Here is a 22,764-nt window from a genome sequence, read left to right as displayed (position 1 = left end):
GAACTTAGTGCTGGTGCTAGAGGCCGTGAAGGATGCCTGGGTCCATTTGCACGAGAGCGGGCCAGGCCGTAGATTGCGTTCCACCGAGAAGTCGAGTTTGGTTAACACTGTCCCGCCGCTCGGATCTGCTCGTAAAGGAGTGTTTTCTGTGCTTGGCCCATCAATGTCGCGGGCTGAATCTGAGTCCCCATAGATTCAGAAAGCATCGAACAAGCCGCCTGGTTGTTGTTAAATCATTTATTTGATTTTATGCTGGAATTATTAATGAACTTTTCACGGTATCTATTTTATTCTGAAACTGTATTTTTCTTTGTATGTCATATTTTATAGCTGCTGTTAGCCATTTTGGGGCTGTGTAGCATAAGGCAGAATATAAATGAATACATCTTAAGAAGAAGAATATTAAGGTAGCCTTAGGGGCAGGTAGGGGCTAAAGGTCTCTTCATACCTTTTTTTATGCACTCTGAAGTCTCAAAGGGAACTTAGGGGGCATAAGTTTGCTTTCAACAGCAAGCTCATACATGCACAGAATTAGGCCTGCTCAGTCGAGGGTGGAACTTGTGCTTGTGAAAGTGCACGCAGATTTTTTTAAAATACAAAACTTCTTAGTTTTAGACAGTGGATCCAGAACCAATGGGTGTTATGCACCTCTACCATCAGATGGAGACGGAGCAAAGCTGACCTCACAGTATGTATACCCCTGCAGTGACATCAGCTTGCCAGAATTCTCCGTCTCCAGCAGATGGTAGACGTGCATCTCCCTACTGGGGATTGCTTACATTTTTCAGAAGGAGAAAAGAAAGAAAATTCCCTGTATGTACCCAGATCAGTCCAGACTCCTGGATTTTGCCTCCCTTCTAGCAGATGGAGACAGAGAAAATTTCATAGGCACTGCCTTAACCCGGTGCGCCACCTGCATCTCCTCAGTATTTCTCTGTCTCCAGCAGATGGAGGTGGTGCAAAACCTGTGGTTAGGACTAGAATATGTTGGAACATTTTGAGACTTTCCTCCCAGAAGGTTGGCAGGTCCTGATGGGACCATCCCTCCTGGTAGTAGGATAGGACGAGCAGGGGGTTAGGGACCTTAAATTGCTCTTTCAGTCACGCTGGGGAGGGGGGCGAAGAAAGCTGATGGTCCAGTTCCCTCCCTTTCAGCAAGGATCGTGGGAAGCCTCTGCCACCCTTCTTTCAGGAAAGTAAACTTTTTCTTTTGCTAGTGAAGTTTAAGGGGAAAAAAAATAAGTGGTGATTCTTTTTCTGTTGGTCTGTCTTGCAAAGGGTTTTCGCTTTGACTGTTATTATTTACTGATACCTGTTATTGATTGATAGTTTTTTATAGTTTTAGCTTTGACAGTAGTAAAACTGGCAGAATTATTTCTAAATATGACACACAAGCTGGTGATTTCATAAAAAAAAAGAAAAGAAAGAAAACTCTGCTTCCATGTGTGCTGGATGAGAGGATATAAACCCTAGGTTCTGGACTAGTGTAGCAGAAGGAAAGGAAATTTAACAGGTAAAACACAATTTCTCCTTCTCGTCATAAAAAGAAACGTTACATGGCAAAGCAGCAGGAATTGATGCAGGCTATATCTAACTTCCAGGCTGATGCGATACCATGCGCTCAAGAGAGTGCACGGGTCCATTACCGCTGATGCACTAATAGTGCTCATCACGCGTAAATGCCATGTTGATGAGGCTATTAGCTAGTACCCCTTTACCTAAAAAAAAAACAACCATGTGCGCGATGCTGGCACGTCTAATTAATGTTAGAAATTCCTCCTTCACAATTCTTGCCCTCCAGGTATCCTCTGGTAACCTTTTGATTCAGGCACACAGTGTTACCGGAATTCAAAATTTATTTTCACCAGTTGTATGGGAATCCAGGTACAGTCTCGGTTGAGGAAATTACACCATTTTTTACCTCCGTCCAATAGCCTCGGCTTCCTGAGGGGGCTCGGGCACGATTGGAGGGCCCAATTCCAGTATTTGAGGTCAAACAGGCTATAATATCCTTGCCAAAGCGAAGGAGCCCGGGACCAGATGGCTTTCCACTGGAGTACTATCATCGTTTTAGAGTGGAACTGGTTCCCCTTTTACAAGAGCTTTCAATTTTCTGGGCACCCCTAATTCTCAGTCAGGGAGTTTACTAGATGCAGTCATTACATTCCTTCCCAAGCTAGGCAGGGACCCCCTACTTTGTGGATCCACAAAGTGTCCTTGATAAACTCTGCTATCAAAATATTGGCCAAGGTGTTACAACCTCGGCTGGAGCTTTTGCCACCTACCCTGATCAGACTGGATTTGTCAAAGGTTAAAAACTTGGTTGCCAGTACAAGAAGACTGCTAAATATTATTCAGTTGGCGGGGAAACCGAAAATTCCTGGTGCCGTTTGACCGGATCTCCCGGCAATACCTATTTGTGGTCTTACATCACTAGTTAAACGGACCTTCCTGTTTGGCAGATCAGCTGCATCAGTATACTCCAAAGCACAATTTGTGCTCTGTCTACTAGAAATTCCTTCTACTCAAGTAGCACGACTACAGGAAACACTGGGTAGGTCATTTCTGGTGGCCGGCCCTATCCTGTGGAGCTCTTCACCCGGGGCTTTGCGCCTTTGTGATGATATTAAGTCGTTTAGGAAGCATGTTAAAGCATGTCTGTTTAAACAGGCTTTCTTTTTTCTTTACCTGGAATTTAAAGTATTCTGTTTGTGTAATGTTTTTGTTATCTTATTCTGATTTTATGATATTTTAATTTTAGTATAATACATTTGTTGAATTTTTGTAACTGGTTACTAAAGTGGTAATTAGCTGCTGACTTTTACTGCTGTTGTAGTCCGCCTAGCACTTTTTCTGTTATTCTTTTAAATAAATAAACTAGAGTCTGCTTGAGCAATTTATTAATTGGGTTTTGGCACTGTAGAAACATCCCAAAGCCTGGATGTTTTGTAAATGGTTCCATTTCAGATTCATTTGACATTCATAGTGACACTTAATTTGGCCCTCGAACCTTTGGCACAAAAAAATTTGCGAATTTGGAGGGATAGAGGGCTTTCAGTTTGGGTCCGTCTTTCACAAGACTTCCTTACATGCAACCCATATCTTGTTATGTTACAAGGTCGAAAACATCAGTTCCTGCTATCTTCTCGCTCCTGGAGAGAGATGGTATTCTGTCTGGATATACAATCAATTATACAAAATCTCCTAGAGGCCATTTAGATGGAATTTCTCTATGGCGGAAAACGGTTGATATCTACAATGTATATGTGTTTTGATGGATGGTATCTTTGATCCAGAGACATGGCAATTTCTTATGTTCTTATGTCCCACAATTATAGAGAAGTGGAATGTAGATAAGAACATAAGACTTGCCGTACTGGGCCAGACCAAAGGTCCATCAAGCCCAGTATCCTGTCTCCAACAGTGGCCAAACCAGGTCACGAGTACCTGGCAGGATCCCAAGGGGGGGAGATTCCAAGCTGCTTATCCCAGCGATAAGAGGATTTCTGCAACTCTACCTGAATGATGGTTAATGGACTTTTCCTCCAGGAACGTCCAAACCTTTTTTTTAAATGCAGCTACTCTAATTTGGATGATGATAATTGGAAGGACATTTGGAACTCCGCTCTCAAATTGTCCTGCTGCAATAAGGTCAGGGAATTAATGTTTTGTTTGTTACATAGAACATATAGGTAGCCCCTGTTCTTTTCTAAACTTAGCACCTCCAGCCCCCGGCGGGGGTGTGGTGAATCCACTTCTCACTTTTCATATGTGGTGGGATTGTCTCATTGTTCATAAGATTGAGACCTCGCTTGGAGAAATACCGGGTCAGTCTCTTCTGCTTACTGCCTTTCTCTGCTTATTAGGCAGATGGGATGATTTTGATTTGCTTAAGCCTGCTAAAACTCTTAAGAACATAAGAACATAAGAAAATGCCATACTGGGTCAGACCAAGGGTCCATCAAGCCCAGCATCCTGTTTCCAACAGTCGCCAATCCAGGCCATAAGAACCTGGCAAGTACCCAAAAACTAAGTCTATTCCATGTAACCATTGCTAATGGCAGTGGCTATTCTCTAAGTGAACTTAATAGCAGGTAATGGACTTCTCCTCCAAGAACTTATCCAATCCTTTTTTAAACACAGCTATACTAACTGCACGAGCCACATTCTCTGGCAACAAATTCCAGAGTTTAATTGTGCGTTGAGTAAAAAAGAACTTTCTCCGATTAGTTTTAAATGTGCCCCATGCTAACTTCATGGAGTGCCCCCTAGTCTTTCTACTATCCGAAAGAGTAAATAACCGATTCACATCTACCCGTTCTAGACCTATAAGAACATAATAACCGATTCACATCTACCCGTTCTACCCATCTGTTACACGCCGCCTGCATCCCTATCGCCTGCTATTGGAAGTTGACTCCTTTGGTTGCTCATTGGAGGTCGGTGGTGGCCAACATCACAAAAATGGAAAAGGTTGCCCGTCTGTCTTCTCAACAAACAGGAGACCTACGATACCATATGGAAGGTGTACTGGTAATGGAGACCATGTACTGACTGACTTAGCTTTGCATTATCCTCTTTCAGCATCAGTGCTTCAAGGATTTGGGGTTGTGTTTTATTTTTTTAGGTTTTATTATTTCCGTGTTCTACTGTTGATGAGATGGCATTATATTATGCAATCTGTTTACTTCTTTGTGGATGCTGCAGTTACTGTTTTACTGTTTGTGATGTCTTTATATTGTTGCATCCCTAAATAAAGACAGATTAAAGAAAATCAAGGTGTGGGGGCAGAAGCGCTTAGCCGGCCTGCCAGCGATTCTCCTTGCTGGACGGCTGACTGTGGAAGTGGGCTTGGAGGAGTGGGACCTGGACCGAGAAGCCGTCAGGGTGGTGTGCTCGCGTTGGGGCACTCCTGTCATTGGTCTGACATCCACAGGGAAGAAGAGGAGACTTGTTACAGATGCTCTAATTCTTAGGAATAGAAAACGTTTTTCCTGTGGCTTTACTACCACGAATTTGGGTAAAGATAGGCGCACGCAAAAGCAAAGTGAATTTTGTCAGCTCAGATGTTGGTGGTTTCTGGAATTAACAGACCCCCAATGGTAGCGGGCTGTCTCAGGCCCTCTGAGACCATGGGCTACATTTTCAAAAGCACAGTTGGGTTTTAGGAATCCAAGTCTGAAAGTCAGGCCCCGAAGGAAATTCCAAAAGCCTGTTTGTGGTCTGAAAATCATTGGATGCCAAAACCTAGGCACCCAGCTGAGTGGGAGGTCAGAGGTGGCAGAACTCGCTACTTTGCAATGTTAGACATGTAAATTCCCTCCCCATGCACTTATACATCTACCTTCTTATCCTGTTTAGCTGTCCAAAATGTTATCCAGGCGGAAGTTTACACAGCTGACAGCAATGGAAAATTTGCCTGCTTTGTGTGCACCTTCCGGTACAGCATGTCTCTGAATTCCCACATAGCGACAGAACGCTCTCGTCTTTGAAAATGTCACCCAATAAGATGAGGCCCATAAGACCTCCAAAGCCACAGAGTCAGAAACCGAAAGGAAGAGCAACTGTAACCAAATGGTTGACAGCCTGAGAGCAACTAGGAACATGGTGCACTGTATGGAGACCCTCAGCCTGGTGCAAGGCATCAAAAGGGACTCTGATCCCTTCCTTCCTTAATGAGGCTGCCACTACCACCATCACCTTTGTAAAGGGCCTTGGCGCGGTTGCCAGTCCAAAAGGGGAGCACCTGGAGCTGCAAAACGTAAGAACTTCTGGAAGCGCTCTCTCATAGATATGTGCAGATCTGCTTCCATCTAGTCCAGGGAGAAGAGAAACTCGCCTTTTCTCGCTGCCGCGTTGACAGTCCTCAGGGATTCCATCCTGAAATGTGGAATTCTTAAGGCCTGGTTTACTTTCTTGAAGTTCAGTACCGGCCGGTATGAGCCGTCCTTCTTCGGAACAACAAAGAATATGGAGTAGGTCCCTTTGCCTACTTCCTGGATGGGAATTGGGAGGTCCAACAATCTGGCCAGAGAGTCTTGAACTGCCTGCCTTTTTGCCTTGCCGCACGGTGACAGGATAACTCCTTCCTTTATGGTGTCCTTTAGCTCTGGGTAATAGCCCTCTCTCATGACGTTGAGGACCCATCTGCCTTGTTATTGTGGCCCACTTCTGGGGGGGGGGGGGGGAAAGTTTCAGCTTGCCTCTGATTTGTGGGGGCTTTGAGGGGGGCCCATTGCTAGGGGGGGCTGATTCCTGCTGAAGGTTTCTCTGGAGCCCCATCTAGCCACCCCGAAAGGACTGTCCCTAGGGGCCCAATCTGCCTTCTCTAGTAGTCGGGGGGGGGACTTGACCATCTATATTGTTTCCCATCTCTTGGCCATGCCCCCCTCTTTGTGCCTTTCTGCCGCTATCCTCCGGCAGTCACAACGGTTTGGACTCCAGGTGCTTCATTACTTTTTCTAAATCTGCCCTTCAGAGAACTCTGCCTCTAAAAGGTGGCTTTCTCAATTTGGCTTTTGGTGCTGAGTCTGCTGTGCAATTCTTTAACCACAGCAACTGTCTGGCCTTTACACCTGCAGCGGCCTGCTTGGCAGTGATTCTAATTAAGGCACATAGGGCATCGGGTAAGTAAGCTCCCACGGACTCTGCCTGAGCAGCCTCCAAGTTACTTAGTGATCCGGCCTTCACTGCCCTGTGGTGGGACTTGCTGAGGCCTGTAAAGCCCTCGCTGCGCATCCTCCACAAATGGCTGTACGTAGTGCCAAATTGGACAGATCAAATTCCTTCCTAAGAAGAAGAGACTCAGTCTTCCTATCGTGTAGGCTCTGAGGGCAGCACCCCCCCACCCCCCTTGACCTGGATGGTGGTCTTCTTGGAGAGGGCCACAATCTCTGCGTTTATCCTAGGTAAGGACAGCAGGTTATTTGTTCCTGCTTGGTCCATCACGTTCAGCTTCTCCATATTCCCTCTACTACGCTGCCTCGTCTCTGGAGATGTCCACGCTGCGGCAATCGTATCTTGAATTGCAGAGTGGATAGGGAAAGGCTTTGCAGGCTTCCTAATCCCTGTGGGGAATAGGATTCCCTTGTGGCTTTGCTTCATTAGGGCTGCTCCTCAGACAATCTGAGGACTTGGAAAAATTTGAAGAAAAGAGCTCCTAGCTCCTCTGTCCTGAAAGTCTCACAGCTGAGTTGTCCTGCTGGGACCCCATGTTTTCCTCATCCTCCTCTTGGGAGTCCCCTTGCAAGAAGCTGTCTGGCTCACCTGAGGCCTGTTCCTGGCATAGCCTGGGCTTTTCCCCCCCGTCTTTGCCTCCAGCTTCCAATTTTTCCCCTTGGGGGGGGCTCAGACTCGGGGGACTTTGCGGCTGAGCTGCTTGTTGATGCTTTGTGCAGCCAGAGGATGAACTTGGCAGAAAACTCCTCCCCTTCCATCTCAGCTGCTTTCTTACCTGAAGCAGCCGGTGACTGTCTGGGAGCCTGACCCATGATGATCTCAGGCTCTGGGGCTGCAGGCAAAGCTTGGCTAGTCGAGGGAACAAAGCTCGCCGGGCCCTTTCCCACGGCTCCCTTTGGGCACTATCATAATTGTGGCAAAATGACCCTGCGACAGGGAGGATGCACCACGCCCCACAATGGGGCCCCTTCTCCCCCTTTCCACTGCGTCGCAGCTTACGGCGGTGCAGGAGATCGAGAACTTCGGACCGGGCCTGCGGTATTAGGTTTCTGAGGCTTCCACTTACCGCCGCCGCATAAAACCACTTCCTGTTCTTTTTGGTTTGTTTTTTTTAAATCAGGACATGCAAGGCCCAAGGCCTGATCGCCTAGGGGGAGGAAAACAACCCTAGGAGGGCCACTGTCCATGGGAGGATCCTGGCCCTGGGGACTCCCAGGGAAACTGACCTTGGAAAGGCCGTCGCCTCAGCCAGTTCCTTCTGCCAAACCAGCTCCACCAACCATTTGCTGGAGACAGAGAACTAGTGACGCCTTCCCTGCGATACCAGCATATATAGGAGGGGTCCTCAAGGAAGAGGTCTGGAACTCTGCCTCCATCTGCTGGTAGGGGGACGAAACCCACGATGAAGAGGTATACCACTTTAGCCAGAAAAAGAATTGCACTAAGAGGAAGCACAGAGGACGGAGATTTGAGTTCACCCACACCACCACTTTGATGGTCAAGAAATAAAAAGAAGTGAATCCAAAAGCTTCTGAAGAGCGCACAGCACAACCCTCAGGTTCCAAGAAGGCAGCCAGTTTGTTGCCTTGAGTCATGAAGCTTTGGAGCTTGAAAGACATCTCTCATCATATGGCGAGGTGTTGCATCCATAAAACTTCTAGTATTCAAAACAATATGGACTCTGTGGTTCTTGTGGCCTGGTTTTGGCCTCTGTTGGAGACAGGATGCTGGGCTTGATGGACCCTTGGTCTGACCCAGCATGGCAATTTCTTATGTTCTTATGTAAAAGGTAACGATTAGACCAGTCCTGTCCTTTCTCCCTAAGGTGGTGATGGATTTACACCTTAACTGATCTATCTTTCTATTGGGTTTTAGGAAGGCGGATTGCGGAATTAGAAGAATCCTCTTAAAACATTTGAAGACATGAATGGGTTCAGAAGTTCAGATAGATTATTCGTACTGTATACAGGGGAATGAAAAGGAGAGGCAGCCTTCAGAGCCTCTATTGCAAGATGGATCACAGAGGCCATTGCCTCCGCATACATAGTGAACAACAAGGAGGTACTGCGAGAGCTAAGAGCACACGCAACAAGGGCACAGGCGTCTTCTTGGGCAGAATTTAGATCGATAGCACTGATTGACATTTGCGGGGCAGCCACATGGGCCTCAGTACACACATTCACAAAGCATTACAGGCTGCCCCTCCAGGAAAGGGAGGAAACCAAATTTGCCACGGGAGTTCTGGAAGCAGCTTTAGGCCTTTTCCCACCTGGGATGAATACAGCTTCAGTACATCCCTCGGTGAAGACTGCTCTGGCAGGATGAAAAGGAAGGTACAATTAGATCTTACCTGCTGATTTTCTTTCCTTGAGTCCTGACAGACCAGTCCAAAATCCCATCCCAAGGAATACAAGGTAATAGGGGAGAGAGAGTAGAAGAAGCAAAACTTATTTCCCTTTCTTCTGGTGGATATTTACAGTAAGAAGACAAGAAGGAACCCAAGGGGGCCGAAAAGAAGATTCCAGTTCAGGTCTAGCCCCTCCAGGCAGGGGGTGAGGACACACCTATTTTCTTTTTAGATGACTGTAAATAGGGCAAATGAGGGGAAGGATGTTTTCTACTCTGAGGTACATAAACAGAATTAGAGGGTGAAGGAGGATGAAAGGGCTTAAGGGACCAGCTTGGTTAAGAATCTACTGCGGAACCAGCCTATAGAGGAGGGATCCTCAAGGAAAAGGTCTGGACTTCTGCCTCCATCTGCTGGTAGGGGGACGAACACCATGGTGAAGGACTGGTCTGGCGGGACTCGAGGAAAGCAAATTAGTAGGTAAGATCTAATTGTACCTTGAGAGCTGCTCCAAGTTTTGCCCCTAAGGCTGGCTTTGCTTTTCATATTAGCCAAGAAATTATTCTGCTGCCTTTGTGCCTGAAGCCAAAAGCCTATAAAACGGCAAAGTTGCATTTTCTTTGTTTCTCTTTTCTTTTTGATTTTTTTTTTTTTATTTTTGGGCCCTCCGTTTTCTCCTCCCTTGGGCCTCTGATGCCTTTCAACTCGGCCCAGTCATTGTCATCCTTCTACCAGGTGGTCCCTTTTGGGCAGTGACTCAAACCTCCCTTTCCCCCACCCCATCGGCTGTAAACGTTGCTGCCACGGCCTCCTCAGCCCGCCCATGTTTTCAGAATAGCTGGAACCGAGAAGGCATGTGGGTAGGAGGAAGGGAAGGGTGCTACATGGAAATGATGCTGTGAAGAGCTTTGGTTGGCTGCTGGTCTTGGTGCAGGACCTGTCAGGCCTCACTAGCGTAGGAGTTCATTGCCATGAATTTCCTATTCTGGAACCAGAAGGCCCTAAGTTTTAATCGGGACATTTCCCCAGTTGGGGGCGAAAATGACTGCAGCAATGAGAAATGCTACAGGGAGAATGAAACTCTTCTGCTGTGTGAAAATTCCTAAGCATTTCTAGAAAAGTTGTGGAAAATATGCAACAAACTCCTAAGCTAATCTGGGTTTTTCAGAGTGCCAAGTTTTCCCTTCATTTTCTGCCTGCTACTAATGATTTATAAAAGACGGGTGACTCTCTTGTTCCCATTTCTACGCACGTTCATAAATCTTTTTTTTGGAAGGTGGTGCTGAAATAAAGCTGTTCACTTTGTGCATTCTCTAGGAGACAGAGTCAGCCTAAGACATCTGCAGGTAAAAACCCAATCATACTGAAACCAGAGAAGCCAGAGAAGGTGGAAAAAATGGAGACAACTGAGAAAGTGGAAAAGGCTGAAAAACTAATGAAGCCAGAAAGGTCGGCCAAGGTGGAGAAACTGGAGAAACCAACCAAGGTGGAAAAAGTGGATAAGCTGGAAAGAGTGACCAAGGTGGAGAAGCCAGAGAGACCAATCAAGGTTGACAATGTGGAAAATGTAGAGAGGATGGTAAAAACGGAAATTGTAGAGAAGCCAGAGAGGCCAGCAAAAGCTGAACTCATAGAGAAGCCAGAGAGGCCTGCTAAAGCGGAAATCTTAGAGAAGCTAGAGAGGCCGACCAAGGCGGAAATAATAGAGAAGCCAGAGAGGCCAGAGAGGCCGGCCAAGGCGGAAGTCATAGAGAAGCCAGAGAGGCCAACCAAGGCGGAAATCATAGAGAAGCCAGAGAGGCCAGCCAAGACAGAAGTCATAGAGAAGTCAGAGAGACCGGCCAAGGCGGAAATCATAGAGAAGCCAGAGAGGCCGTCCAAAGTGGAAATTGTAGAGAAGCCAGAGAGGCCGGTCAAGGCAGAAATTGTACAGAAGCCAGAGAGGCCGGCCAAGGCGGAAATACTAGAGAAGCCAGAGAGGCCAGCCAAGACAGAAGTCATAGAGAAGCCACCCAAGGCAGAATTCATAGAGAAGCCAGAGAGGCCGGCCAAAATGGAAATCATAGACAAACCAGAGAGGGTAACCAAGGCAGAAATAATAGAAAAGCCAGAGAGGCCAGCCAAGGCGGAAATGGTAGAGAAGTCAGAGAAACCACCTAAACTGGAGAGAATAGAAAAATCAGAGAGGGCTGCAAAGGTGGAGAGAATGGAAAAACCAGAAAGGCCAGTTAAGGCCGAAAGGATAGAAAGGCCAGCTAAGGCTGAAAGAATGGAGAGAAGCGCCAAAGCAGAGCGAACAGAGAAACTGGAGAGGCCAGGAAAGGCAGAGAGGAAAGAGAAACTGGAGAGGCTAGCTAAGGCAGAAAGAACCGAGAGACCCGCCAAAATGGAAAAGCTAGAGAAGTCGGAGAGACCGGCGAAAGTGGAAAAACTGGAGCGAGCAGAGAGAACTGCAAAGGCCGAGAGACTGGACAAAACCGAGAGGTCCTCAAAGATGGAAAAGCCCGAGAGACCGGAAAGGCTGGCAAAGCCAGAAAAGGCGGTGAAAGGTGAGAAATTGGAAAAGCTGGAGAAACTGGGGAGGGTGAGAAAGACTGAGAGAGTGGAAACCCCTCCAAAGGCCACCCCCAAGCCCAGACAGAAGCAGGCCAAGGCGAAGGCCAAGGCAGAACCGCCTCCGAAAAAACGGAAAAAATGGCTGAAGGAAGTGGTGTCTTCGTCGGACTCGGACTCGTCACCCGACCAGCAAAGCGAGGAAGGTGAGAGCTCTCTAATGTTATTAGCTCTGAGCTAACTTACACGTTGCCAGTGATTTGTCTTCCTACATTGCTTTGCTTGCAGACGGCTTTTTCACTTGTCTGTGGGGGGGATGGGGGGGGGTGTAAGGAAAGTCCTTTTTTTTAATTGCTGAAGCTAAATTAGAATATCCTCGCTCTGAGGAAGAGGATACATGGCATTAGATGTACAGAAAGAAGGTAATCGCTGAGCGTAGTAATGTGAATGCAGGTCACCTGGACGCATGCCTGATAGAAAGGAGTCAGCTTAGCTGCCTTGCCCCTCAAAGGGTCGCCTGGCTTCAGCTTATTAAATAAACAGGTTGGCGTTTTCTCTTGGCTCTGGTAAGGATCTCGAGCGCTCTCTCTTTTTTTTTTTTTTTGCTCTCGCCTCCAGAGCGTGTGCCAGTTGGCCGAGTACTCAACACCCGAGCCATGAAAGAAATGTACCGCAGTTACGTGGAGATGCTGGTGAGCACGGCCTTGGACCCAGACATGATCCAAGCCTTGGAGGACACCAGCGGTATGTGTGTGTGTGCGTGCGCGCGTGCGCGGGCTTAAGCCTGCGCTATGGCAGGAGGAAGGGGTTTAGGGGGCTGGGGGGATGCCTGGAGGATGTTGTGGTAGGAGAGCAATAATCAGAGGACACTCAAAAAAAAAAAACAAAAAAACATAAGCAATAACTGAACCCAATATCTGCTTTCTCTGCCTGGCATCAATAACAAAGTAATGTGCGGGCTATAACATTTTAATAAATGAAAGTGGAGTCCCGGCTCGGTTTTGCCAGTTTCACGTGAGCTTAGATATAGAGATAATAAAAGATGCCGCTTTCATGTAAATTTTGCTACAAGTGCAGACAGCTTAAAGAAGAGGACGGACAGTTGGGTGTGCTGGCAGGTGAGGTGGGGGGGGGGGGGGGGTGCCCTGGCTCCTGTGAAATGCTATTAGCAGCCAGGTTTTTTGGAAATCCAGCCCCACGTTAGATTCCTGGCGCAGCCCAAGTGCTAAAAACGGCTGACGTGGAGAGCCTAGGGTCGGAGTTGCTGAATGAACTCCTCAAATTGCACACTGTACGGTATGCGACCGTGCTTGGCACCGTTCGCATCGCTCACTCACTTGCTGTAACTTGGAGGATGTTTACCGTGACTCGTTACGAGATTTGTGTGCGCGCTGGGGGGAAAAGTTGTTAAATAGTTATTAAAAAAAAAAAAAAAAAGTAAAAGCAGCAAAGAGAAGGTTTTAGAAGCCAGCGCGCATATGGCATGCAGGCAGGTGTTCTAACGCCACACGGACTGAGAAACGTGTAAGAAAGTGCGGTGTTCGTGCTCATCCTTGCTTGGGAGCCATGAAAAAGCCATCCAGGGACCCAAATGTGGTGGTGAGGAAGGGATCACAGAGCTACTGCCAAGCGTTGCCCCCGAGGTAGTGAAAACCAGTTCTTAAGGTGCAGAAGGTGTGCCATGCTGGGTCAGACCCGGCTCCACCAAGCCCGGCCACCTGTCTCTGACGGAAGACTCCAGAAAACAGATCGTTTTCTTGTTCCTCCCTCCCAGGGAATAAGCAGTGACTTTCCCTGGTCGCCTTCCTGTTCCACACTGAGTTTCCCCCAGTTACTCTGCCATATCACGTAAAGCGCATAGTGACAGACAGGAACAGGGGGCTCATGGACGGCACAGCTGATCACTAATGCTTTTGCACTCTCCCCCTTACAGATGAGCTCTATCTACCCCCCATGAGAAAATTAGATGCCATTTTGAACGATCACAAAAGGAAGGTGTTAAAGAGGCTGTCTCTGCCGTCTTCCATTCAGGTAGGACTAGGGACTGGGGGGGAAGGGGGTGCAGGAGGTATCGCAGGGCATTTGTATCTGCCACTCATGTTACCTCCCCATTGTTTCGGCAATCTCCCATTTGCATCTGGATCACCTTCTGTCATTCCAAGGTGATCTACTTTGGTCTCATGTTACATAGATTAGACTATGAGAGTCCTGAATTGCTTTTTCCCTGCACGTACCCAGATCAGTCCAGACTCCTGGGTTTTACCTCCCTGCCAGCAGGTGGAGACAGAGAGAGTTTTACTGACACTGCCATATAACCACGTGCGCCAGCTGCAGTCCCTCAGTATTCCTCTGTCTCCAGCAGATGGAGGAGGTGCAAAGCCTGCAGTCTGGATTTAAAAGAAAGTAGAAGGAACAGGATAAGTTGGTGAATTCCTCCCAGGAGGTTGGTAGGTCCTGGTGGGGTGGACGAGCAGGGGGTTGGGGACCCTGGTTTGCCTTGGACCTTAGTTGTCGGAGGTTGAAAGCTGGTGGGGACCAGTTCCCTCTCCTCCAGAAGGGGACTACAGAGCCTGCGGCCTCTCTTCAGTACAGGGAAGTAATGCCTGTTTAATTTGTTTGTTGATTGTTAAACTTTAAAAATAAAATGAAAGAAAAAACCCCAAAACAGAAGGGTAGAGTGAACGGCACTGCTGCCGGGTGGCAGAGCAGGGCTGACGCCGCTCGGGGCTCTTGTAAGTTGTTTCCCTCAGGTGACTGTCCCCCCGCGGTCAGAGAATGAAGCAGCATGCCACTCGGCAGTAATTGTGCGGAGTTTGGGGGAGTCACGTCGGCGGCTTTCCCGAAGCGGGCTCTACTCCTGCTGCCTGCCTCTGAGAGGGAGAGGGCAGTTCGGGGTTGCTCGTGGTGGGGGGGGGGGGGACCGTTCAGCAGCGTGGGTCTCGCAGGCTCCTGCCTGCACCACTGGAAGCATTGGATCCGTTCTCGAGCAGTGTGGGAATGGTGGCCATCTTGGCCTCATTCATGGCTGCTACAGAGACCGTGGGGGGTAGAGGGATTACTCTCCACCGTTGTCCTCAGTCAATCCCGACCCCCGTGGAGGCCCGGGGGGGGGTCGGGCGGGAATGGAAGGTGGCCTCCTGGGGGGAGGATTCACATGGTTCTTCCTCTTTTTCAGTGGATTTTCTACTTTTATTGCACAAGGCAAATTTGGCCTGGAGAGCCGCAGGGCGGCAGAGGCCCAGACCTGAGACTGCCTCTGGTTCACATGCCAAGAAGAGATCCAGGGTCTCAAGGGCTACCAGGGTTTGGTGAGTCTTTAGGGGGCCCTCGCAGAACTCCATAGTGGATGATCTTCTGGAGGGTTCCGAGGTCGGGGTACCGGCAGGATCGGGTCCTCCGCAAGCGGATCCTCCCTGGGGGGGGGGGGGGGGGGGGGGGATAGGATTCTGAGGAGGGGACGGAGAAGGTCCTCCTGTGGATGGGGATGATCCTAAGGTGGTGTGCCTGTTCCACAGGGAAGAGTTGGGGCCCCTGATCTTCTATGTTCTTGCAGAGTTAGGAATAAAGCTTCCGGAGGACGAATCCGTTCATTCCTTTTCATAAGTCCGTCAAGAAAGTTGGTGGTCAGGGAGTGGGATACTCTGGAGACTGGCTTTTGAAGGCTGGCTGGGCGATAAATAAATTATATCCTTTACCCTAGGACACGCTGGAACTACTGCGAGTCCCAAAGATGGATGCCTCGGTGTCTGCTGTGTAAAAAAAAGTCTGTTCAGGTGGCCAGTTCTACAGGATAGGAAGCTCGAGGTCCATTTGAAGAAAATATTTGAAGTGGCGGCACTCGGTATACGGGCTGCGCTGTGCAGCAATTTCATGCTTCGAGCTGGGCTGCGTTGGGTGCAGCAGCTGCAGTCTCGCAAGGTTATGTCCTTCCAGGAGGCGAAGCAGGCTGAGTGGCTGGCAGCTGTGGTAACCTGTGGCGCTGATGCGCTGTATGACCTCTTCAGGACGTCAGCCATCTCTGTGTGGAAACGGCTTTGGTTATTGAACTGGTCTGCGGATGTTTCATCCAAGTCTCTGTTAGGAGCATTACCTTTTAAGGGAAAGTGCTTTTTGGAGAAGATTTTGGAGGATCTGATGAAGCGTCTGGGAGAGAATAAGGTTCATGAGTTATCTGAAGACAGGTGTAAAGGGGCGAGGAATTCCTCTTCTGGACGCTTTAGGTTCCACGGGACCAGGTATTTTCGCCAAGGAAGGCCTTCAACAGGGGTTCAGAGGCAAGCCTCGGGGAGGCAGCAGTCCTGGAACCAATCCTTTTGAGGCCGAGAGCCGAACAGAGATAGCTCTGGCCAGGGAGGCACTGGAGCCAAATCAGCAGAAGCAAGGCCGGTCCATTCCTCCGTCCTGGTTATAGGGGGTCGGTTGACTCTCTTTAACGAGGCGTGAGCCAAAATCACTATGGACCAGTGGGTCTTAAGCATGATAAGGCAAGGTTACACTTTAGAATTTGCTTGTTCATGGTCTCCCCTTGTGCCTCCATGGAAAAGACGGGTGGTACAACAGACCCTCGACCATCTACGGATGCTTGGAGCCATTGTTCCCATTCCCTTGGTGCAGCAAGGGATGAGACATTGCTTCATTTATTTCATGGTTCCAAAGAAGGAAGGGACTTTTCATCCAATTCTGGATTTGAAGAAAGTAAATGTGGCTTTCAAAATTCCTCGTTTTCGTATGGAAACTCTCCGCTTGGTCATTGCAGCAGTGCACAAGGGGGAGTTCTTGGCGTCCCTGGATCTGACCGAGGCGTACTCGCACATAGGAATCCGGCCCAACCAACAGATTTCTGTGGTTCAAGATCCTTGGCATGCATTTTCAATTTTGCGCCCTACCGTTTGGACTGACAGTGGCTCCATGGACTTTCACCAAAGTGATGGTGGTGGTGGCAGCAGCCCTCAGGAAGGGAGGGGATGACGGTGCACCCATATCTGGATGACTTGCTCATTCAGGCAAAGTCGGAGGCCCACTGCAGACAAGCGATGGGTCTGGTGCCGCAGCATTTGCATTCATTTGGATGGATAGTGAATTGGTCCAAGATTCATCCCGTCCCCTCTCAAGTGTTGGAATTTCTGGGATCATGCTTTGATTGGAACCTGGGGAAGGTTTTTCTTACAGAGGAGCGCATTGTCAAGTTGCAGTCGCAAGTTCATGGATTGTTGTTGAGCCAGGTGCCCAGAGTCTGGGATTACCCACAGGTTCTTGGTTCCATGGCGTCCATGTGGGAACTCGTGCCTTGGGCATTTACTCATGAGTCCTCTACAAGCGGTGTTACTTTCATGGTGGGATCTGTGGTCGGAGCAGTTTCAGCTTCCACCACCGTTTACGGAGCTAGCCAGATCGAGCCTCTCGTGGTGGCTTGGTTGGGACCATTTGTATCAAGGGGTGGACTTGTATGTTCCTAAGTGCGCAGTGGTTACCACCAACACCAGCCTCTCTGGTTGGGGAGCTGTCTGCCAAGATCAGTCAGTGCAAGGCCAGTGGTCGGCGGAAGAAGCGTCATGTTCTATCAATCGCTTAGAGACGAGAGCTGTGTGACTGGCATTTCTTCCTTTCTTGCACAGCCGTCCAGTCAGAATCTTGTCCGTCAATATGACAACATTGGCTTATATCAACCGGCAAGGTGGTACCGAGAGTCTAGTGGTGGCTCAGGAAGCTCAGGAGCTAATCCACTGAGCAGAGCAGCATCTGGCGTTGATAGCAGCTTCTTACATAGCGGGGCAGACGGTGTGCAAGCGGATTTTTTCAGCCATCAGCAGCTAGATCCCGGAGAGTGGGAGCTGGCAGTGTAAGCAAGAGCTCTCATTTCTTGCAGGTGAGGAAAACCCTGCATGGATTTAATGGCAACTCAGAGAAATGCCAAGGCGCCCCGTTTCTTCAGTTGCAGAAGAGAGTGCGGAGCAGAGGGAGTCAATGCCTTGGGTCTTCCTTGGCTGCGGGACTTTCTGCTGTATGTGGTTCCGCCATGACCGCTGGTGGGCAAGATTTTGCAACGTGATTCTGCTGGCTCTGGAGTGGCCTTGGAGGCCTTGGTTTGCAGATCTGATCAATTTAGCAGTAGATGGCCCGTTGAGGCTTGCTCATCTGCCAAAGCTGCTGCACCAAGGATCCATATTGTCAGATCAGGTGGCTCACTTCTGTCTCACGGCTTGGCTTTTGAGAGGAAACACTTGAGAGAGAGGTTACTCTGAGGATGTTATCTCTACTCTTTTGCAGGCTAGAAAGTCTTCCACCTCCTTGGCGTAAGTGAGGGTCTGGAGAGTTTTTTTGAGGATTGGTGCGCGGAGCAGGAGGTCGATCCTATGCGAGCTTCTATAGCACATATTCTTGCCTTCTTGCAAAGAGGCTTGGTGAAGAGTTTGTCCTTTAATTCCCTCAGAGTTCAGGTGGCAGCATTGGGCTGTCTTCAAGGCAAGGTGCGCGGAGTGTGTCTGGCTGCACGTCCGGATGTGATGCGTTTTCTCCAAGGGGCGTAGCATTTGCGCCCTCCGGTTCAGAAGCCGTGTCCCTCCTGGAACATTAACTTGGTCCTGAAAGGCATATGTGCAGCGTCATTTGAGCCTCTTAGAAGGACTCCTATAAAAGATCTCACTTTGAAGGTGGCTTTCTTGGTGGCGATTTGTTCCGTTAGACGAATCTCGGAGCTTCAAGCCTTGTCATGTAGAGATCCTTTCTTGAGGAGTTCGGATTCAAGGGTCTCCTTGCGGATGGTTTTAGCCTATCTGCCGAAGGCGGTTTCATCTTTTCACTTAACTCAGTCGGTGGCTTTCCCAAATTTGGAGGCTACAGCGCCTCATGCGAGAGAGTTGGCAGTTTTTGGATGTCCAGTGCGCCTTGTTGCGGTATCTTAGTTACCTTTTTGTGCTGTGGAGTGGTGCGAAAAGGGGGCGTCAAAAGCCACTATTGCGTGGTGGAATGTCAGCAGGTGTCACCACAGGAGACTGGCAGGGCGGCTACTTGGAAGTCTTTACATGCTTTTGCCAGACATTTTCGTTTGGATGTCCAGGCCCCAGAAACCATGGGCTTTGGGGACAGTGTACTTCATGCGGGACTCTCTCGGTCCCACCCAATATAGGGAAGCTTTGGTACGTCCCAGGAGTCTGGACTGATCCGGGTACTTACAGGGAAAGGAAAATTGGTTCTTACCTGCTAATTTTCGTTCGTGTAGTACCACGGATCACTCCAGAGTCCCTCCCATTAGGATAAAGTGGATTGGAGAGCCCGCTCGATCTGTTGTAATTAATCTGAAGAATGGCACAGATTTTCTTTAGTCCTTCACATTTTTTTTAATGTGGACAAGTTTATCTGTTGTAAGTTTCCACTTGGCTGCTGACTGCCTATTCTGACTGCTAATTGCTGCTTGGGGCTCGCTTACCGAGGATTTTTTCTGTGGAGAAGCAGGAACTTTTCTTCTTGCTACGGCCTGCCGCGATCCCTTCCGGGTCTGACGTCACTAGGAGGAGGAGTCCTAACAGACGCCCATAAAACCGGCGTCTGGCTGGAGGTATTTGCTGCTGACTGCCTATTCTGACTGCTAATTGCTGCTTGGGGCTCGCTTACCGAGGATTTTTTCTGTGGAGAAGCAGGAACTTTTCTTCTTGCTACGGCCTGCCGCGATCCCTTCCGGGTCTGACGTCACTAGGAGGAGGAGTCCTAACAGACGCCCATAAAACCGGCGTCTGGCTGGAGGTATTTGCTGCTGACTGCCTATTCTGACTGCTAATTGCTGCTTGGGGCTCGCTTACCGAGGATTTTTTCTGTGGAGAAGCAGGAACTTTTCTTCTTGCTACGGCCCTGCCGCGATCCCTTCCGGGTCTGACGTCACTAGGAGGAGGAGTCCTAACAGACGCCCATAAAACCGGCGTCTGGCTGGAGGTATTTGCTGCTGACTGCCTATTCTGACTGCTAATTGCTGCTTGGGGCTCGCTTACCGAGGATTTTTTCTGTGGAGAAGCAGGAACTTTTCTTCTTGCTACGGCCTGCCGCGATCCCTTCCGGGTCTGACGTCACTAGGAGGAGGAGTCCTAACAGACGCCCATAAAATCGGCGTCTGTACGGCGCATCGCCGTCGGCGCGTCGCCAAAGCCGCGCCTAAGGGGTGCCCGGCTTAGCCGGCTTCGCCGGATTTCGCTGGGACAGCTGGAGATAAATGGAAGATTCGAGTCCCGAAGGTAAAAAGAATTAATGGTTTATATTTATGGTCAGCAGCCATCGGACCCTGTCTAAATATAACTGTGTAACCAAAACCCTAACTGAAGTCTTAGGTTTTAATTTACTGAGCCAAGCCTTTGATGCCCCTTCCTCATAGTGATGCCACATACTAAGAGGAAGGGGAGAATAACAATTACTTCAACACCTGTGATTGATAGCAACCAGCCTCGAATTCAGGACATTTTTGGTCGAACTACTTTAACGCCAGGTGCTGAAGTCGCTGGAATTGAAGTTCAGGAGCAGGAACTCAATTCCCTGACTAATGAAATATCTTTGAGCCCTGGAGCTCCCTCAACACCTGAACAGCCAACGGGAAGAGGAGGAGGTGTAACAACACTTGAGGATACCACCCAGAGTTTGGACTTTTTACCAGCGGGGGGTAAGGGGGAGGCAGTGGGAACAGAGGTTCCACTGCGGACTCGTGAGTCCCCGCTGTCTTTAAGTCCTAATCAGGGGGATAGTACCGTATTGGTTCCTAGGGTTAAAAAGATGGAAAGTGGACAAGGGGAATTGTCAGCTGGTCCTATAGTTTTTGAGCCCAAAAAATTTACAATGGAAGAAATTGGTAGTATGATTTCCGCAATTCAAAAATCCATAATTGATTTGACCAAAACAGTTCAATTAAGTTTAGATAACAATAAAGAACTCCAGGTTAGAACAGAGAAGGTAGAAAATTCAATGATAGATTTAGAACATAAAATTGAAGAGATTGAAAAAGTTCAGGTGAACTTAATAAAGTCAGAAAAATTTCAACTAAATAAAATTGAGCAGATGGAAAATCAAATGAGAAGGGCAAATCTGAGAATTCTCAATTTTCCTAGGACACATCTGTTGTCCCCTAGAGAATTATTTAAGAGTTATCTTCTAAAAATACTGAAGTATTCTGATAATACGCTTCCTGTAATTTCTAGAGTTTATTATATATCTCGTATGGTAGGGGGCACAGAATGTCCAGAACAAGGAAATTTAAGTGAAGATACAAACTTGTCTGAACTGTTAGAAAAGTCATCAGATATGGAAATAAAAACTCGGGCTACTTTAATAATACAATGTGCTGATATTTCTCAGAGGGATTTAATATTGAGATTATATTTTAAAAATCAAAATTCTCAATTTCATGGATCTCCAATTAGGATTTTTCCGGATGTATCTTTAAGCACACAGTTGAGGAGAAAAGAATTTCTGACCATGAGAGAGAAAGTAATCCAAAAGGGAGCGAAATATGTTTTACGTTTTCCTTGTAAATGTGTTTTGATTTATCAAAACACAAGATATGTATTTAATCATCCGGATCAGCTGCGAACATACCTCGAGTCCTAAATTCATCAAACCTTAGGAGTAGGAGAGAATTAGAAATATAGTAGTTCAAACACAGATTCTTTAAAATGTTAATTTTCAGCTGAAGCTGCTTCCTGTTTGTTTTCTTTTAGACAGGTTCCGTTATTTCTTTCAGTACCAGTCTCAGGATTCATAGATAAGTTTTATGTATAACTCATATTTTCTTTTTTTGTATGAATATTGCTTTCTGTTTTGATTTGTGTGTACTTATCTGTGATTATCTTCTGGAAATAATATAAAGTGGAATAAAAATAAAATTAAAAAAAAAAAAAAAAAAAAAGTTTCCACTTCCCACTGCTCATTCTGGGGATATTAATTTGAGGTTAGTACCGGTATTAGTGTTTCTACTATCTTGGCTTGGGTACAGGTTAATTCTGAGGGACTGCAGGTGGCACACTAGGTTATATGGCAGTATCAGTAAAACTTTCTCTGTCTCCATCTGCTGGCAGGGAGGCAAAACGCAGGAGTCTGGACTGATCTGTGGTACTACTGGAACGAACATTAGCAGGGAAGAACCAATTTTCCTTTATTTGCATGAGGTAGTCTGTTCTGACCCAATTTAAATGTATGTGAGCCTGCCTGGGTACCTGGTCTTCTCTCATGTATAGACTAGAGCGAGTTTGAAACCAGAGTCGTCATTGTCTTTTATAGCAGAGGGAAGTCATGCACCACTCCCCACCAAGTATAGCTGGGGCAGTGGTTTTTCCCAGCTGTGATCGTCGACTGTATCAAATCACCTTTATAAGAGGTGTATTGGTTTGCTACACATCCACCCTTGGGGGGGGGGGAGGGGATTGGGACCACCGTGACGTATGGTTATGAAGGAAGCTTCTGATTTTCTGCATCCCCTTTTCCATCTTGGCAGGAGGCACTCCACACATTCCCACAGCTCCACACGGAGCCGGGAGAATCCACGGTCAAAATGAAGCCAGGCGGCGAACCGTACAACAGAAAAACACTGAACAAGTTGAAAAAGAATGTATCTAAACCACAGGTAAGGGGGGGCATCGTGACAGGAGGGAAATGGATTTGCCTCTAGTGGATTTATTCAAGAGGTTTTCACGTATGTTTTCCTAGGGTGTAGCCAGATGGACTCAGGACCAATGGGTTATGCTCCCCTGCTAGCAGATGGACTCAGGACCAATGGGTTATGCTCCCCTGCTAGCAGATGGAGACGGAGTCAGGTTTCAAAGCTGACGTCGCCCTAGATACACCCCCTGCAGGGACCTCAGCCCTTCAGTATCTCTCAGTCTCCTAGCAGATGTGGACGTGCTTTCCCTACACCAGCGCTGGTGGGATAGCGGGATTGCAGTACTCGTTTAGAAGAGGAAAATTTACCTTTAAATTGGAGAAAGATTGAGCCCCGCTCTCCTGCGGTGATAACCTAAAGTCCCCCCCTCCCCCAGTCGAGAATTCCTGAAGGCGATTTCCGAGATCCCTCAGAGGTGGGGCCTTGGTCCAGTAGCAGCTTGAAAGGCAGCGGGTTTACATAGAAAGCTGAACGACTTGCAGTTGAAGAAGATGCTTCTTCCAGACACAGCGCCAACTGAAAACAGTAACACTTCTCTCTCCTGTTTTTTTGTTTC

The 22,764-nt window shown here is 48.0% G+C and overlaps 1 protein-coding gene across 1 annotated transcript in view; it reads left to right on the top strand.

The window, feature by feature from the left end:
* Positions 1-22,764, top strand: part of PRR12 (proline rich 12) — a 59,724-nt gene that overhangs the window by 34,003 nt on the left and 2,957 nt on the right. Inside the window, exons 9-12 of the mRNA XM_029584686.1 lie at positions 10,343-11,784; positions 12,197-12,322; positions 13,512-13,609; positions 22,044-22,172. Coding sequence (XP_029440546.1) covers positions 10,343-11,784; positions 12,197-12,322; positions 13,512-13,609; positions 22,044-22,172 — 1,795 coding nt within the window. The remainder of the gene's footprint in view (positions 1-10,342; positions 11,785-12,196; positions 12,323-13,511; positions 13,610-22,043; positions 22,173-22,764) is intronic.

This window comes from Rhinatrema bivittatum, chromosome 19, assembly GCF_901001135.1.
Source record: "Rhinatrema bivittatum chromosome 19, aRhiBiv1.1, whole genome shotgun sequence".
NCBI classification, from domain to species: Eukaryota; Metazoa; Chordata; class Amphibia; order Gymnophiona; family Rhinatrematidae; genus Rhinatrema; species Rhinatrema bivittatum.
This window is presented reverse-complemented; position numbering and strand designations above follow the sequence as displayed.